Source organism: Python bivittatus, unplaced genomic scaffold (genome assembly GCF_059951505.1).
Source record: "Python bivittatus isolate LINGU-HERP-01145 unplaced genomic scaffold, Pbiv_v1 ctg000020_np1212, whole genome shotgun sequence".
Taxonomy (NCBI): Eukaryota; Metazoa; Chordata; class Lepidosauria; order Squamata; family Pythonidae; genus Python; species Python bivittatus.
Window position 1 is genome coordinate 111,908,951 of NW_028277030.1, and position 16,951 is coordinate 111,925,901.

Consider the following 16,951-nt stretch of genomic DNA (forward strand, 5'->3'; position numbering starts at 1 on the left):
ACCAATGGAAATTTCTGAACAATTTTGAAAGCCAGATCCATACAGAGCCTACTGCAATCTAAATGGGGTCTAACAATATCTTGGTATGGCCATTTTTCTATTAGCTTGAAAAGTGTTAGGCTTCCCTTAAGATAGCCTGCAAAACACATCAGCTGGCACAATCATCTCTCAGGAGAATATTTCTCTCACACAATTCAAGCATAGTAAAATTATTGTTGTCTAATGTTATGTGCCGAGAGAGAGAGAAAGGGAGAAACTAGCATCAACTACTAACTTTATAATTATCATCTGGAATTGAAATCTCTTTCAGAGTTAATCAAAATATCTGATTTGTGAGTTAGATTTATATCAACTGTAATCTGTCAATTGATATAGTTTACATATTCTTCAGTTGAAAAAACAAAACAAAAGCAAGTTGTGAGACTTATTGAAATTGCATGATTATTTGGAATTTCTTATTTCCAACTGTACAATTACATATTTGTAGCTAGTTATTCAGAGAATATTTAATATTATTTAGCTATAATTAAATACTGATGTGTAGCTTTAATTAAATACTGATGTGTAAGCTCTATATCTAGCCAGAAGGCTCAATCCAGTACTATCCAGGTCAGTATTTTAAAAAATGCTACTGACATGAATTGAAGCTAGATCTAATTTAGTGGCTGATTTCAGTTGAGCCCAAAGGTCCATTCCTGAGGTTAATTACTTCACAATATTACAAAATGAAGTACATTAAGTAACTGCAGTATATGATTGAAAACTGCACAGTAAGAAAATGAAGCATTCAAGTTCTTCTGATATTTGAACTCATCCTAAATCATAAGCTTTGATCATTTGCCTATCAAATATATGCTAAGTAGGTGATAACGAAAAATTTTGAGGAATTCATTTGCTAAGTGAAACTTCCTGATTCACAAGTATGAGCTCATTGTGCAGAAGATGTTTTGCCACTCAGGGCACATTTTGCCAGCTCATTTTCATCATCAAACTTTAAAGCTTTTGATTTTCACAGGTCAAGGACTTCAACTTTACAACAGTTTCTCCACACGCTACGCTATCCCAGGGGGCAGAGCTCATTGATCAGCCTAAGAGCTCACTGATCAGCCTGAGATCAGCCTCTATTTTGGGTAGACCCCAAAGGTTTATATTAGAAAGTATATAAAATAGTTTTTTTTAAAAAAAAGTGCATAATTTAATTCCCAGACTCTGGGACCATGCCAGGAAGGAAGGTACCAAAAGGACAAGTGAATGGAGCTCAATTTGAGATTGAATCCTTCACCCGAGGTACAGCACTTGCCTAATGGGCTACTAAAATAATTCATCTGCACAGAAGTATCATGTTCTGTAATGGCACCAGAGTTGTGAAATTCCTTCACCAGAGATACCTATGCTTTATGTTTTCTTTTCACCACTTTGTTTGTGTGTCTCTGTGTTTGTGTGTATGTTGGGCAAACAACTTATTTTCTTAAGACTTAAAAGGAATATTTCCCTTAATTTGAGTTTGACTCCATGGACACTTGTATGCAGTTTTCTTAGTAGTATTAGATAAGTGGTGCCCATTGTCTTGCTTTGGATCTTTTTTTTTTTTAATGCCTAGTCTAGCCTACAGCCTTGGAATATTTTGTGGTCTCCCATCCAAGTATTAATTAGGGGTGACCTTGCTTAGCTTTTAAGATTAAATACTGGTAGATTAAATGCTGCCACTTGCTGAGACCCAGGAACTCTAAGTAGCCATTTCAGAGCTACTGAAATATAGCTACTTAGCTACTTAGCTACTAAAATACTGACTATATTTTAAGCACACATAAGAAGATCTATCCCTCTGGAGAAATCTAGAATTCTGGGAAAGGTGGAAGAAAAGAGAGAAGAAGACAACCACCAGCAAGGTAGATGGACTCCATTACATTGGTGATGGGTGCACTGTTGGAATATCTGAAGGACCAGGATGGAAACAGATCCTCTTGGAGAAAATCTATCTATGTAGTCACTAAGAGTTGACACCAATTTGATGGCACATAATCAATCAATCAATCAATCAATTAATCAATCTACCATAACTGATAGTAAATATTTCTCAACCACAAAGAAGAAAACATATTTTAAATTGTAACTCATGGTTGCCTGCTATTAGTCATGTCACCTTTAGTATTAGAGCATATAGTGAGAATAAGTACTCTGTCAGTAGAAAATAAAGCTACCAGACTTGGGCTGCAAAATTCAGAAGGGACCAAAAACATACAGAAAACTCTAATTCTTTGCTAAGCAGCCATGTGCAGTCTTGTAGTACTATTTGGCAGGAGTGTTTGATAACAGATCTCTTTGGATCCCTTGGACTGAATTGTAGATCACCTGGATAGGTTAAGTCCTTCCTGCTGGGGGAGGCTGCAAGGTTTTTTCCTTGGGGGCCACTGTGACCTGGCAGAAGGGAGCTGGGCTGGGTCAATGCAGTGGCCCCTAGATAGTGACCAACAGTTAGGTGGTTCAGCAATGGGTATGCAGGTAGTGAGTGGACCAGGAGACCACATTTCACTGGGACCTCATGTGTTGGGACCCAATGGTTAGGGACAGGTTGGGGTGGTCCCCAATGATGCTAGTGCTGTGGACCACCAGTGCTCTGGTTGATCTCCCCCATTCCTGAGAAGTGGACTGTATTGTACAACCTGGAGCTAAGCAGCCAAGTGGGTGAGAGCCTAGGAATGAAGATGGCCTAGTCTGCAGTAAGAATGACTGGGGCTCAGAAGCCTGTGGGAGAGGCTCAGGGTGCTAAACTGACCTTAATTTTGTTTTGGGGGCTTGGATTCGGTGTGAGAGGTTTGTACCTGATTGCTGAACCCATCTTTGGATGGTTGGGATGAAAAGAGGATGGGGAAATTAGGGATGTTTACAGGAAGAGAATCACCACCCATGTTAGAGTGTATGGAACTTGGAGTGGGAGAAAGAGGGCACAGCTCCTTCATCCTGTTGATGTCGAACTAAGGAAGATATTGTGGGGGGTGCTGAGTTGGCTGTTCTAAAGGAAGGGAGATCTCCAACTTAGTGGTGATGTCTTCTTTTGAATCAGCAACTTCACCCTGGGGATCTGGTGGTCTGATTCCCAGGACACCTAATCTCAGGTTGCTTCTGGTTAATGCCAGATCTGTTTCTAATAAGACCATGTCTATACATGACCTGATGATGGACAAGTGGGAAGACCAGACATGTATTACTGACACCTGGTTGAGTGAGGGTGGGAACACTGCCCTTTCAGAGGTTTGTCCAGCCTTGATCCAGGGCTGGGGAAGCATGGTGTTGATCTTTCATGAGACCTTATTTGAGACCAAGATCACTGTCCCTAGGATGATGGAGTACGAGCGCCTGTGTGAGAAGCTGGGCCACAGAGGCAAGTTAGGTTTCCTTTTTGTATATTGACTGCCTGCTGCTCATTACTATCTGCACTTACCTTGGACACCTTTCAGAAGATGTTGAAGATGTCTTCCAGAGAGCATTTGAGTCATGACGCTCTTTGTTTGGTACTGTGAGTTTTATGGGTTTTCACTTTTTAAAAAAATTCAATATTTTTGTTTATTGTACTTGTAATGGTGGGGTAAAAAAATCTGATCAATAATAATAATAATAATAATAATAATAATAATAATGACATAACTAAACAAATAATACTGATGAAATATAAATTCCCAATCTAGCCTATTTGTGAGAATAACAAGGAGCAAAACTCATTAAAATGTTACAGTATTAATAAAAAATTCTGCAAATTCCTTGGGAGGTGCTTACCTCTTCCTTGGTCTTTTTGGATATAACTCTTAACCAATCACCAATCATGCTCAAGACAGCAGCAAAATATGCAAGGCCCACCAGAATCCAGAACCACACAACTGGTTTGTAGAAGTCAATATATTCAATATCTGATCCCCCTAAAAAGAAATCAATAAATATAGATTTGTATTGGATACCTGTTACCAGTCATTTACATTTCTTTACTATTTATTAAATGAACTTCATAGAACAACACAGGTTAGAGAGAAGTCAATTCAACATTAAAATCAACAAATATAATTATATTCCAGGCAAAGTTCAGAATTTTAATACAATTTCAGGAAGCAAGATAACTTGTTCTAAAATCTTTACCATGGAACTCAATAGGCTATTTGAACATCATGCTAAACTGTGATCTGGTATTCCACGAACTTGCATTCTCCTTTTCAGAAGCATATGCTTCTGCTTTTAAACGGAACAGTTTATCCATTAAATAAGAGTTTGGGGAACTCTGGTTAGTTGAACACCAATTAATGGTAAACCAGGATTATTGCTCATGGTTTGATTCTGATTTGTCTGAACAACTTTAATTTAAACAACATAGTTTAAGTGACCCTTGATAGATTTAAAACAAAAGTTTGGATATGCTCATAAACATCATTGAGTTTATGTTGACTGATACACATTTAGTATTGTATCTAAAAAGGTCCAATTCCACTTAAACTATATAACTTTGAAAGGACTACACCCGATATTATCTTTTTCTATTTTTCTTAAGGAGGTCACATGCAATTCGAGATTCATTTTGGACTTTCATACTGAGGAGTAAGCTTTACTAAAATGGTGAAGATTACTGAGACCAAGACCAAGATCAGACCCACTGGTAGGATCTGGCCCAGAAGTGAGGATCTGCTCAAATTGTGGTCTCCCTTCTATAACAGCATGGCCAGACCTACTATCATACCTCCCATTTTTCACTTTCATGTAAAGCCAGCCTCTTGCAGTCATGTCCCCAACCCATGTTTTTACCCAGTTTCCCCCTATCAACTCCATTCAAACAACCACCTAACAAACAAGCAATGTCAAAAACCAATGACACTAATAACATGAGATCTGTGAACTCTCTAACATCTCCCTCCAATCAGCCAGCACCAACCACCAATTCTACTGACAATGATAGGAACACAGCAACCTTCCTTTTCCTGAATCATCCATTTTTACCTCATTTATGTACTTATATCGACAATATGTCTGGGAAAAAGACTGGGAATTAACAGTAACTCTCCCAAACTTTAAGAAAGGAATGGAAAAACCTGCCTTCTAGTTATTAGCAAATCAAACTGGTTAGCATAGTCAGTAAGATTTACACTAGGCATTTATACTAAAAGGTGATGAACTTGTTTGTTATGGAGACTGTTCTCACTGAGGAGTGAAGGGCTTTAGAGATGAAAGACACAAAATATGCCAGAGGATTGTGCTGAGCCATTAGGTAGAGAAGTACACAACAAAGCCATGGTCTGTACTTTATGTTGCTTTTATTGATTTTAGTGCCTACATTCTTGGGAGAAAGTATGGGAAAACTAAAGGCCATATCAATTAACTGCCAATTGCTTACTCTTACCTCTAAGAGCATGAGAATACTGCTGTTAGGGTAGGAGGCAAAAGATAGTTTTCCTGTCTAAATACTAGCAAATTCACCAAGAGTGAATAAAACTTCATGAATCATCAAATTATCAATGGACAGAGATACAATCAAGAGATAAAACCAAGAAAAATGGCCCAGGGATGGTATCATTATCATCATCTTATGATTTATGGATTTGGGGATTAAAAGAGGGAGAGGAAAGTATAAGATGGCAATTGCTCAATAGAAAGAAAGGTGGAAGTCATAATGCTATGTTTTTTTTCTTTTTTCACTTTCTTTTTTCTTTTTTAATCTTTTTCTTTCTTATTTTTCTTTTAATTTTTTAATATTTTTATTGTATTGAAAAACTCTAATAAAAATATATATATAAAAAAAACAATCACCATCATCTTCATTCCTTGGTTCAGTATTTCTCAACCTCAGCAACTTTAAGATGTGTGGATTTGAAGTTGAAGTCCACACATCTTAAAGTTGCTGAGGTTGAGAAATACTGCCTTGGATAAATGGATAGCTATTTCTGTATGCTGCTCAGAACACACAAAAGAATTCAGAAACTACTTGTCCTTCCACAGCAGGGGAACCAGTTATATTCCAGCTGTGATTAAGCTTTCTATCATCATATTTGGTACAAGTGGGTAGAACTTATCGTAAGGTATAAGTGTGCTGCCTGCTGAGATAGTGGACTATGGCATAAATATGGTGAAGGCAGCGGGGAAATAAACACTTTGGGGCCTGCAAGCACACAAAGCTTTCTGGGCTCCCCTTGCTGCCTATTTCTTGCTCCGAGCATTCAACAAATCTGACCACCTGGGGTAGGACTACCATATTTGGCTGCAGAAATACATGGCAACAGAGAGATGCAACTCAGATGTGATCTGCACAAGAGAGAATCGGGGGGGGGGGTGGTGTGAGGTTGAATGGGAGAGGATACTTTGAGTGACTGCGGTGGTGAGGGGATACCCTTGAGGACTCAAGGCCCATTGCTGGAAGAAGTGGCTGTGTGACCCTCCCTTTCTCCTGATTGTCCCCAGTTGCTGCAGCCTAGAGCTTAACACCTGAGCTTTGTCATCACTGAGAGGCCCCATCTAAGAGGCTTGTCTTGGGGCCAAGAGGGCTCTACTTCTGCCTTGAACACAGAGAACATTTACTGTTGCATGTCAGTCTCCTTCCCTCTGAAATTCTTGAGGTAGACAGAAGAAAGTTCTCTGTCCCTATGGAATAGGAGTGGTGGAATCTATGCCATATGTCTTTTATATTGCTCTTTTTATAGAGATACTCCTAAGGAAATGGTAATGTCTACAATCTCTGAATTCCCTGGAAATTCCTAAGATTTTTATTTCAGGCATTTACCTGAGGATCATGAGCTGTATGACAAGTAGCAAAATTCTGTTTGGCAATCTGACAGATCAGATGATATTGCAGAGAAGAAAAGACAGGTTAGGAGGAAGAAGAGGATGCTTGGGGGATGCGTAGGGTAGCATTTAAGCATTTGTATTCCGATTGCCTATTATTTTAGTTATTTAGTTCAGCTCTTTAGTAATTATTTACTTTATCTCTTTAGCATTTTAGCTTTTTTCTCTCCCTAAGCATTTTAGTAATTTAGTGTTTGAATTCACATTGTATTCTGGTTCACTATGTTTTAATTTTTTGTCATTTGTTTACCTTTTTTTGTATCCTTACATCCTGTAACTCTTGCTATCTAACTGTACAAAATTTTGGCCAGTAACTGCAATAAGGGGGTTGATTGATAAGTAGTTAGGATAAGAGCAACCTTTCTTTCTCCTTTGGAACCATATTCACAATAACATAACATTTTACAATTACAGTCTTCAGGTTTGCTCTTTATCTTTTCTATTTCAGTGATAAATATTGAAAGACATATGCACATTTACAGCCAATAATATGAACAGATACGATCTTACTTAGCTGAACCTCCATTATACTTGAAAGGACAGTGTTATTTTTAATTATAAGGAGGTTGCTCAACAGTAATAGCAGGAAGTTGGTTAAAGATTCACAGCAGCCTGCAAAAGGATACCATAGTAGGGCCAGCCAATAGGACCACCATCCTTCATAGAATAGTGAATGGCAAGCTCAGAAAGCAAAAGTTGATATCTGCATGAGTGATTAGCAGCAGGATCTGAAAGTAAAATCTGTAACAAGAGATGTGATATTTTCAGGTACTGAAGTGGAATGGTGAGAGAAGGAAATGCCCATCTGGGCTTCATTTATGCTGACAAATTGTACTGTTTTAATATTTTACCTTGGCCACTAAAAATGTACAAGGACAACATAATCATAAGATATCAGCATTGGCAGGGCCCAAATTGCAAGTAAAATATAAAACTGATTATTTCCTGCATTGCATTTATGATTGATGCCTGTTTCTGCACCTCCCTATTTTCTAAGTCACCTAGTGGTAGACCAAACTGACTCCAATGATTGAAGCCCAAAACGTTTTGGGCATTTCATCGCAACATGAGGTGAAAGCTCTCGTGCCTGTTTAATAGTACTTTCAATTACAAGTTAAACAATTTCATTCATTCCAGTGAATTAGTGAAACTGCTGAAATCTTCCTCGTAATATTCTGGGCCACCGCTATGGTCCTCAGCCAGTGGGCAATCCCATCATCAGCACCAGCATACTGAACCTAAGAAGCAGTCTACTGATGGTAAACACAGATGTGTTTGAATTTGGCAGGGTATAAATGATGCAATCAATAAATATATAAATAAGTCAGAAGCATTATAAACAGAATGCAGCAGACTTTCAAACAAAATCTTGGAAATGGAAACAAAAGGTTTTGTCTGCTACCAACAATAGGCAAAACCTGCTTGGCAACCTGATCCTATATTTAGAGGTGATCGCACTATTTTCCAGCAAGGCACAGCTGATCCAAAGATCAGCTAAATTAAAAATTGATTTCTGTTTCACACTTCTGTTCATCTAAGGAACAATCAGAGACTGAAAATCAGAACAGGTACTGGTATCATAGAGACAGACAAATCTATTCATCTGAGTTCATTCACATTCTTATTTTATATTTTATTTATTTATTCATTTATTCATCAAATTTATATGGCTGCCCATCTCATGAAAAAGTTACTCTGGGTGGCATGCAATAAGACTATAAAGCAGTTAACATATAAAAAACCATTATTATTAAAAAAAAATTCAAAAATATATTTTCCTATGTAATTTTTTTGGTACTTTCCCCCTTTATCTATGCATTAAATGTAACTTTACTAGGGGGCACACTTTACTACAAACATTTTCCCCTTAATATAGTATACATTTTTGCATACTGTCTTGCAATATATGGAAAAGCATGTTCCAGTTTGGGAAATGTGAACTGGATAGTTCATATAAACACTCAAAGTGTATTATGCTTTTATAGTAAATACAGGCAGTGTCAGCCCCAGCAAGGTAGGCCAGACTAAGAAACCAATTCCATATACATAGGTCAAGACTACTTTTACTGTAATAGCTATAGTAACAGAATTTTGCAAGTCAGAATGTGTTTCCCCTCCCTCACTTTGTCTTCATGTGAAGTAGGGAGGACCTCTTGTCTCAAGTTATTTTTCTGGCCTGGGCTCAAGCCCTGCTAATCTGGCCATCACCTTGGTAGTGGCTCTTCCTTCTGTCCTTCAAGGCCATTCCCTATTTCCTCTACAGACAAGCTATTAAGTTTATACAACAAACAGCTGTTAAAGATGTGACCAAAACCAGGAATCAAGAGTTGAGTAGGAAGTGAGATCCGAAGTACTAAGCCAGGAATTAGAGATGAGGGACACAGAAATAAACCAGAATCACAGGAAGATTTCATTGCTCAAACAAGCTCCTAATCCAAATAGGAATATTTCCTACATAGGAGGACACAATAGACAACTTCTATGAAAAAGCCTATCTAGAATTGGACAGCTATTGAGATTTGAACCATTTATCTGAAACTGGAGCAAAAACAATATTTTATATTGCAACACTGCAGAGCTGCAGAACTTACAGTGGCTCAACATGGGGTCCTGACTGATAAGTCTGTGCAAGTTCCCTCGCATGTCAAGGTATATGGAAGAGAAGAGGACTGCAGTCATTTTCAAGCTGCTTTTGACAGTATGGGGAATGGAAAAGGTGGTGGTGTGAAAGTGCTTCCAGATTCCAAGACAGGGTTTAGGCAAAATATGAAATATTCACAATGCAAATCTAGGAGTTTGCAAATTAACATGCAGAAGCTGTTGTACACATGAAAAAGCCACCTCTTCAGAAAAAAATGGGACAGCTGATACTAGAAGAAACCTATGTGTGCATGGGAGATTCACATACTTTTCTAAATTTACATGCAAAATGTTAGCCTCACTGATACAAGCATAACTCAAAAGATTTGTCTAATTCAACCAAAATTCATTGTGTGCATATTATATGCTTTCAGCAAATATTCTAGGTACACTTATTCCATTCTTTCAAACATTTTTTTTTTTTACATTCATGTTTAAGCAGTAACTTGCACACACACACATTATGCTGTGACAACCAGGAGACAACTTTTAGCAACTGGACCTACTGAAGGAAAAAGAATTTCAACAAAAATTGCTGACATTTTGTTGCATCAAGGGTTTACAATGCAAAAGTTTTAAATAGCAGTACGCGGTGGCGCAGTGGCTTAATGACGCTGAAAGTTGCCGGCCAGAAATGGTCGACGCTTCAGCAGTTCCAGTCCAGCCTTTGCGTTAGCAGGGTGAGCTCCTGTTTCCTCCCCAGTTCCTGTCAACCCAACAGTTCGAAAACTCACGTGAGTAGATAAATGGGTACTCTCACTCCGGTGGGAGGAAAAATGCTGGCGGCGCCTTGCAAAAAGGAGTCGGGAGCAGTTGCCGGTAAGTGCGAAAAACCGCACGCGCCCGAAAAGGGCGCGAAGCAACGGAAACCCCGCCTCCTGAGCTCGCCAGCTGGGCTCTGCTCTAGGAAGGAGGCTCTGGCAAACCACTTCCGAAACACTTGCCTTGAAAACTGCAACGACTCGTCCAAGCAGTCACTGCAGAGTCGGTAACGACTGAGCGCAGATAAAACAAAAAACAAAAAAAACCACTTGTTTCAGCACTAAACTGAATAGAGAAAACTGGAAGCTATATATTCATAACGCTGAGCAGCTTTCTATCAACATCATCCTTCTTCCCTATCTTTCCATTCCATTATTTCAAAAATTTCTAGCATTTCTAATGAAGGTGCAAGCCTCTCCATTTGACCTATAACTATGTATAAATTCCTCCAACACTTATTTCTATAAGGATTCTCCAAATCATCTACACAAGTCTTTCAGATATTTAATTTTTTTTTACAAAACACATGTTAATAGCAGATGAAATCATTGTTGGAAGATATCCAAATTGTGTATTTGCCTTAAATTAAAAGCTGACACACAAAAGAGAAATAGAAGTAATGTTAACATCCCAAATAAGTAATATAACTTGCAAAAGACAACTTAAAACTTGGATCATGATTTTTAAAAACAAAAATTATGTAAAAGCCTGATAGCTGAGACTATTTGAATATTTCATATGCCAGTGCTCTGATTGTACCTCGTGCATAACTCATTTTCATCCAAAGTCCACATCCTGCAGAAGCCCCAATTTGTATAATTGTATTTTATTCTTTAATGTCCACTATTTGCAGAATAATATTTCAAAATAGTTCATGTTTTGCAAAATGAATTAAAATGTAACACAGTTACAGATTTATGGGATGAACAGACCCTGGACTGTAATCTAAAGTAGAAATTGGACAGACGACATCCTTAATGGTTCCACTGGATGTTTGTTTGTGTGTGTGTGCGTGTGTGCATGTGTGTGCAACTGAGCACAGAATGTCTGCCTGAAATGAAGCTTAAAGTCACAATTTTATAGGGGTTCTGGTTCTTCACAGAGAAGCTATTTTAAGTTATGATGACTGTTCAACTCCTTGGCTGTTGGGCTTTTGGAGTGCGGTGTGACCAGTATGCAACAGATGAGCATTTCTATCTTTCATTTCCATCATGTTTCAAGGAGGTACACAATTGGCTGTGTGAGAATTAACCATCTGAAATATAATCCGATAATGATATTTAAAGCAGTTAACCTGGGAATCAGAATTCAACCTATACAAGAGGTGATTCCTTGCTTGAAGTTCAGTTTAGGACTGCTTCTGGACTTGGCTTTAAACCCAGATACCCAAATGACAAATGTAAGCAGAATATGCTTTTGCTTATTTTAACTTGTAGGCCATCTATGCCCATTCCTTAGAAGAAGAAAAAAATGACCATAAATTTTGACTGAAAGTGACTTACATTCTGTTAAAACTCTGCAGGCTAGTTTGGTCTTCACCATTCGGAGCATATTACTCTACACCTTAATGAGAACCATCACAAATATGAACCTACCTAACATTAACCCCACAAACATAGCTAATTACTGAACTAATTATCAGTAGTGGTACCCAATTCTGGAAGTTCATCTATGGGGTAAAGAACTTATCTTTTTAGATGGAAGATTAAAAACAAACAAAAATACTAACACTTCTTCCTCTCTTTCACTTACCCACTAAACTTCAGAGAAAACTTTTTGGTTTGCTAAAATATAGTTATCCATTACTTATGAACTAATAAGGTATATCAGAATTGCAGCCCATGGCTTATTTCTGGTTTAATTTTGTTTGTAGGGAGTTTGAAGGTCAAAGAAAACAGGCTTGTGAAATTTAATGCTCTGAAGTCATGCACATGAAGGAAGAAGGAAGCATTTTCCACTTATTACTCATGTGCACTCGATTGAAACACTGCTCAAAAAACTGGGGACATGTTTGAAATGGGCCATTGTGTTACATGTTACAGATAATATACAGTGCAAGAAGTGATTTTGCCTTACATACGTTAGCTGTTCAATAGAGACACGCACACATATGCATACATATGGGAACAAATCTTCAACTTTTCTCCATGCTATTTATACTGAAGATGACATTTGCATAGTTTTGGTCTATAAGCACAAGCAATCCAGTTTAACTGAATTTTCATTTTGTTCACATCAGTCTGTTTTCCTTTGCAGTGTTACTCTTTGGCTTGAACTATAGCAACCCAGAGCTCTGTAGCTCTTTTCATACTGCCCATGTAGACCACAACTCAAACTAGATAGTGCTGTAATCTCAGTTATCTACATTATTTATTCTGAATGGCAAGTAGAGAGATAAAGTAACTAATTATAGGTAGTCCTTGTTTACCAACCACTTGTTCAGTGACCATTTGAAATTGCAATGGTGCTGAACAAATGGTACTTATGAACGGTCCTTGAAGTTCCAGCCATTGCATCACCCCCGCAGTCACATGTTCGCAATTTGGGTGCATGGCAACCAGCTTGCACTTATGACGGTTGCAGCTCCCTGCAATCACATGATCGCCATTTGCAACCTGTTGGCTTCCCACAAGCTAAGTCAATGGGGACTGGCAAGGAAGGTCACAAGTTGCTCAGATAAGTCTCCCTCACCCAGCAGCAGCTACCTCCCAGGTCCAAAATCACGCACATGCCACTTATCTACCTACCTGCTTGTGAGCTGTCTGGGACTTGCAACTTCCTCCCAGCTTCCCCACTAACTTTGGTTGTGGGAATTTGCCAGGAAGTTGTGAAGAGGTCTTTGCTTAACAACCCACAATTCTCACTTAACAACAGCAATGGGGATTGCTGGGATTGCCATTGCACTTTATAACCACATCACCTAGCAAGAGAAATTGCTGTCCCAATTACCATCGTTAAGCAAGGACTACCTGTAAACAAAATGATTTTAGGCCTCTTTCTTCCATGAAAAGTCAAGACATCTACATCAGCAATTCAAGTCATATTTTATCTTTCTCACACACAAAAAATTGCAGTATAAGAAATCTGACATTTCTCACTCTGATGTACCTAAAGATTTTGCTGTTGTTTTTTAATTACACAGAGGTCTGAAGCCTAAACATTTCCTATTCTCTCTCTCTTTCTTTTTAAGGCACTTAGGAATTTGAAATACAATTTTGGGAGTTACGATATTGACCTCAGTGGTATTGTCTAACTGATTCTATCAGGTTCATGAAACTAATCTTTTCTAAGACAGGGCATCTCTTCCCTCAGCCTGGATGAGCAACATGCTTAGAAGGGTGAAGGCACAGCAGCAAAGACCCCTGTCAATACCCCAGGAATGAAACGCAAGGTGGGATGTTTGCCCTGCCTGGAGACATGAGGAAGAGGAGGGGCAACTTCCCTTGTTTTGGGGAGCCATCTCTAAGCATGATGGTCTCCAAGCCTCACCTTCTGCCACTTGGGTTATCCCACTTCTTCCCTGCTTAGGAACTGGGTCTTTTCTAATTTAGATAACACCCCTGTTTCAGTCCTTCAGTCCTTCCTTCCTTCCTTCCTTCCTTCCTTCCTTCCTTCCTTCCTTCCTTCCTTCCTTCCTTCCTTCCTTCCTTCCTTCCTTCCTTTTATTTCAGGAGAAGACAAGGCACAGTAAAAAAAGAAAAGAAAAAGCACAATTAATAGCACAGATGCACAGAAATTATACTAACGACTGGCCTTTTCTTTATAGTAATAAAAACAATAAAAACAGTGAGAGCTGCAGGGCCAAATTATTATATCAACTGGTTCATGAAAATGTGCAGAAATGTATAATGATAGAGACTACTAATGTACTTGGTGTCCCAGTTACAGTTAAGTGGCCTTTAGTACACAGTGTTCTTACTATAAACATAGCCAGGATATACATGTCAGTGCATAAAAACAAGATAAAAATATTAATGTTTTTGCTCTGAAAAAGATACCAGTTTTAAAGCAGGTCCAACTAGGTCCATTTCTCTATAAATACATATCAGTGCATGAGAGTCACTGAACTTTTTAACATAGGTATGGAACCCAGTGTCTATTTAGTACCTTTATATATAGGAAAAAATAACATTCAGGCTAGTAAAAAATGTTAGTGAGGCCATTTTCATCCGATAAACTAAACACATTTTATATTCAAGTATGAATATAAGATATAACAGCATAGTAAGTCCTTAAATGTACGCACTTCTTAAATACACACACACACACACACACACACAAATACTGGCTTTTATGATCTGTCCCATATATATAAATGATAAGACATGAATTTGAGACTGTTTTTCAAGCTTATATCCTTCCTCTGCCTACTGTAACTAGCCCATACTGAAACAACATTCTCTTTTGCAAATTGATTGATTATGCGCCATCTTATATAATAAGATGTAGTAGCAGCATGAAAATAAATCTGCATAAATAAGAGAATTTGCTGGAGGGAAGAATCATCACTTGAATGTAGACAAGTAGGAAAAATGAAGAAGCAGTATAGATGGATCCACAGTGCCTATGCATACTCACTATTGAGCAACTAAGCGCAGTCTGTTACAGTACCATGCAGATGTGATATTTATTTATTTGTTTGTTTGTTTGTTTATTTATTCATTTTTGAATTTGTATGCTGCCCATCTCCCCCAACGGGTGACTCTGGGTGGCTCACAATTAAAATCAAAAACCCCATAAATAATTAAGATTAGTTAATCCGTTAAAAATCAACTATAAAAACAAACCCTATACATAAATACTAAAAACATCCAAGATGGGGAGGCACAGTCAATTACCCCACAAGCCACCCCCACTGGTGTGAGCCTCCAGGCCTTCTGGCATAGCCAGGATTTCACACCTTTCCTGAAGGCCATGAGTGGGGGCACATATACTCTTTACACCCATATTTATAAGATATACTCTTATAAACTATAACTTGTACAGAGATCCTAACCTCTTCTGACTTGAATATTGAACAGAATCAGGTAAAGCAATTTAGCTTAGTCTCCAGACAGAGCTGACAAGAGAGCGCCCACAAATGCCAGAGCATCCATGAAATTCCCAGATGACATCCACAGAACCCCAATATTAAATGTAAAAATATTATGAAATTTCAGAGTTGCTTCAGGATAATTTGTGAGATTTCAGGATGTCAAAATCTCATAAGAGATCTTGGCAATGAGAGCAATGAAATCTCACAAGGTTTAGGGACTTCTCAAGATATTAGACATTTTTGACTTTTGGATATTGGCCTGTATCATATCAGATTGTACAATCTCATATAGCACCTGAAAAACCTGATGGCACCCTATTTTACTGTTTTAAAGTTAATTAATTAATTGAATGGCATTCTTTCTCATGGAAAATGTTTGGTAAGCATGTGCTAAACGTGAAACAACTTTAAGGTTTGGGGCACAAATAAATCTTTGAAGAGTTAAAATAGGAAGGATGTAGCAAGCTATGTTGCATGCAAAGGGTCTCTGGTTCAATTCTAGCCGGGAAACCTAGAAAAAACACCTTTCTGATAACCTGGGAAAAATACTGCTAGATCAATACTGATGGCCGGGCTTAGTGGAAATGTTCCTTGCAACAATGTACATTAATAAGTCATTTATGTACATGATTTATCTTTGCATATAGAACTTGGTAAAATATTACCTGCAACGTAATCCCCAAATCCAATTGTTGTTAAGGTGATAACTACAAAATAAATTGCATCTAATGTATTCCAGCCTTCTATGTGCTTGAAAATGACTGCCGGAAGAGCAACAAACAGAACACAGCCAAACAGTATGAATATTATTGTTGATATTATGCGGATCTTTGTCTGACTCACATTCCATTTCTGTGGTGGGTGGAGAGAATAAACACAGGGGATGGAAGAAGAGAGAGAAAGAGAGAAAAAAAGAATCCATGATTAGTAAAGTAATATTATTTCATGTATGTATATGTAGGTATGCATTTATAAAATATGTAAATCTTTCTACTAAAACCCAGTTGACACAGTCTGCAAATGTTTTAAATCAAAATAGATGGAAAAACAGCTCTAACAGTATAGCCAAAGAGTGACAGAATAGATTAAAGCCATTTCAAAATCATAAGGTAAAAAAAAAAGTTTTTCAACATTTCTCTGTAAAGTAGTTTTAGCAGATCTACAAAGGGCCTATAGGGATATTTAATCACTATCAACCCCACTAAGCTTACATGGAATTGTTTCCTCTGAAAAAGAAATGGATGGGTAAGTTTTCATACAATCATTAACATTTGCCTGCTCCCATGGATGTTTATCTAGGAGAAAGTAAGTGATTTCAATGGGATTCAGTGCCAAGTAAGTATGCATAAGATTACAACCATGTGCTGTGAATAAATGGGAGTAGAGGGGAGCTAAATTCCAAGGTTACTCCCATTCTCTTTCATATATAGAAAGTTCATAATTCATCATGTCAACACATTTCTGCAAATGAATAAGGTTTTCTACACCTTTTGAGGAAAGGGGAAAGGAAAAAAGAACTAGTGTAAGGTGGATAGGTGATGTAAATAACATTTAAATGAATATTTATATGGATCCATTTCACAACAAATTGTTTATATCAAGAATAGTCTACCTTTCTTCAATAGCTCCATCTGCAAGAGGTAAGCAAAGCTACCCACAGCATGAAGCTAACATACAACAGCTACAATTACCAGATTTTAT

The 16,951-nt window shown here is 37.9% G+C and overlaps 1 protein-coding gene across 2 annotated transcripts in view; it reads right to left on the bottom strand.

Annotated features, from left to right (window-relative positions):
* Window positions 1–16,951, bottom strand: part of KCNK2 (potassium two pore domain channel subfamily K member 2) — a 78,816-nt gene that overhangs the window by 11,285 nt on the left and 50,580 nt on the right. For both annotated transcript variants that reach the window (XM_088146703.1, XM_088146702.1), the window contains exons 5-6: window positions 15,916–16,102; window positions 3,775–3,914 (exon numbers count right to left, since the gene is read on the bottom strand). In XM_088146703.1, the coding sequence (XP_088002829.1) occupies window positions 3,775–3,914; window positions 15,916–16,102 (327 nt within the window). The remainder of the gene's footprint in view (window positions 1–3,774; window positions 3,915–15,915; window positions 16,103–16,951) is intronic.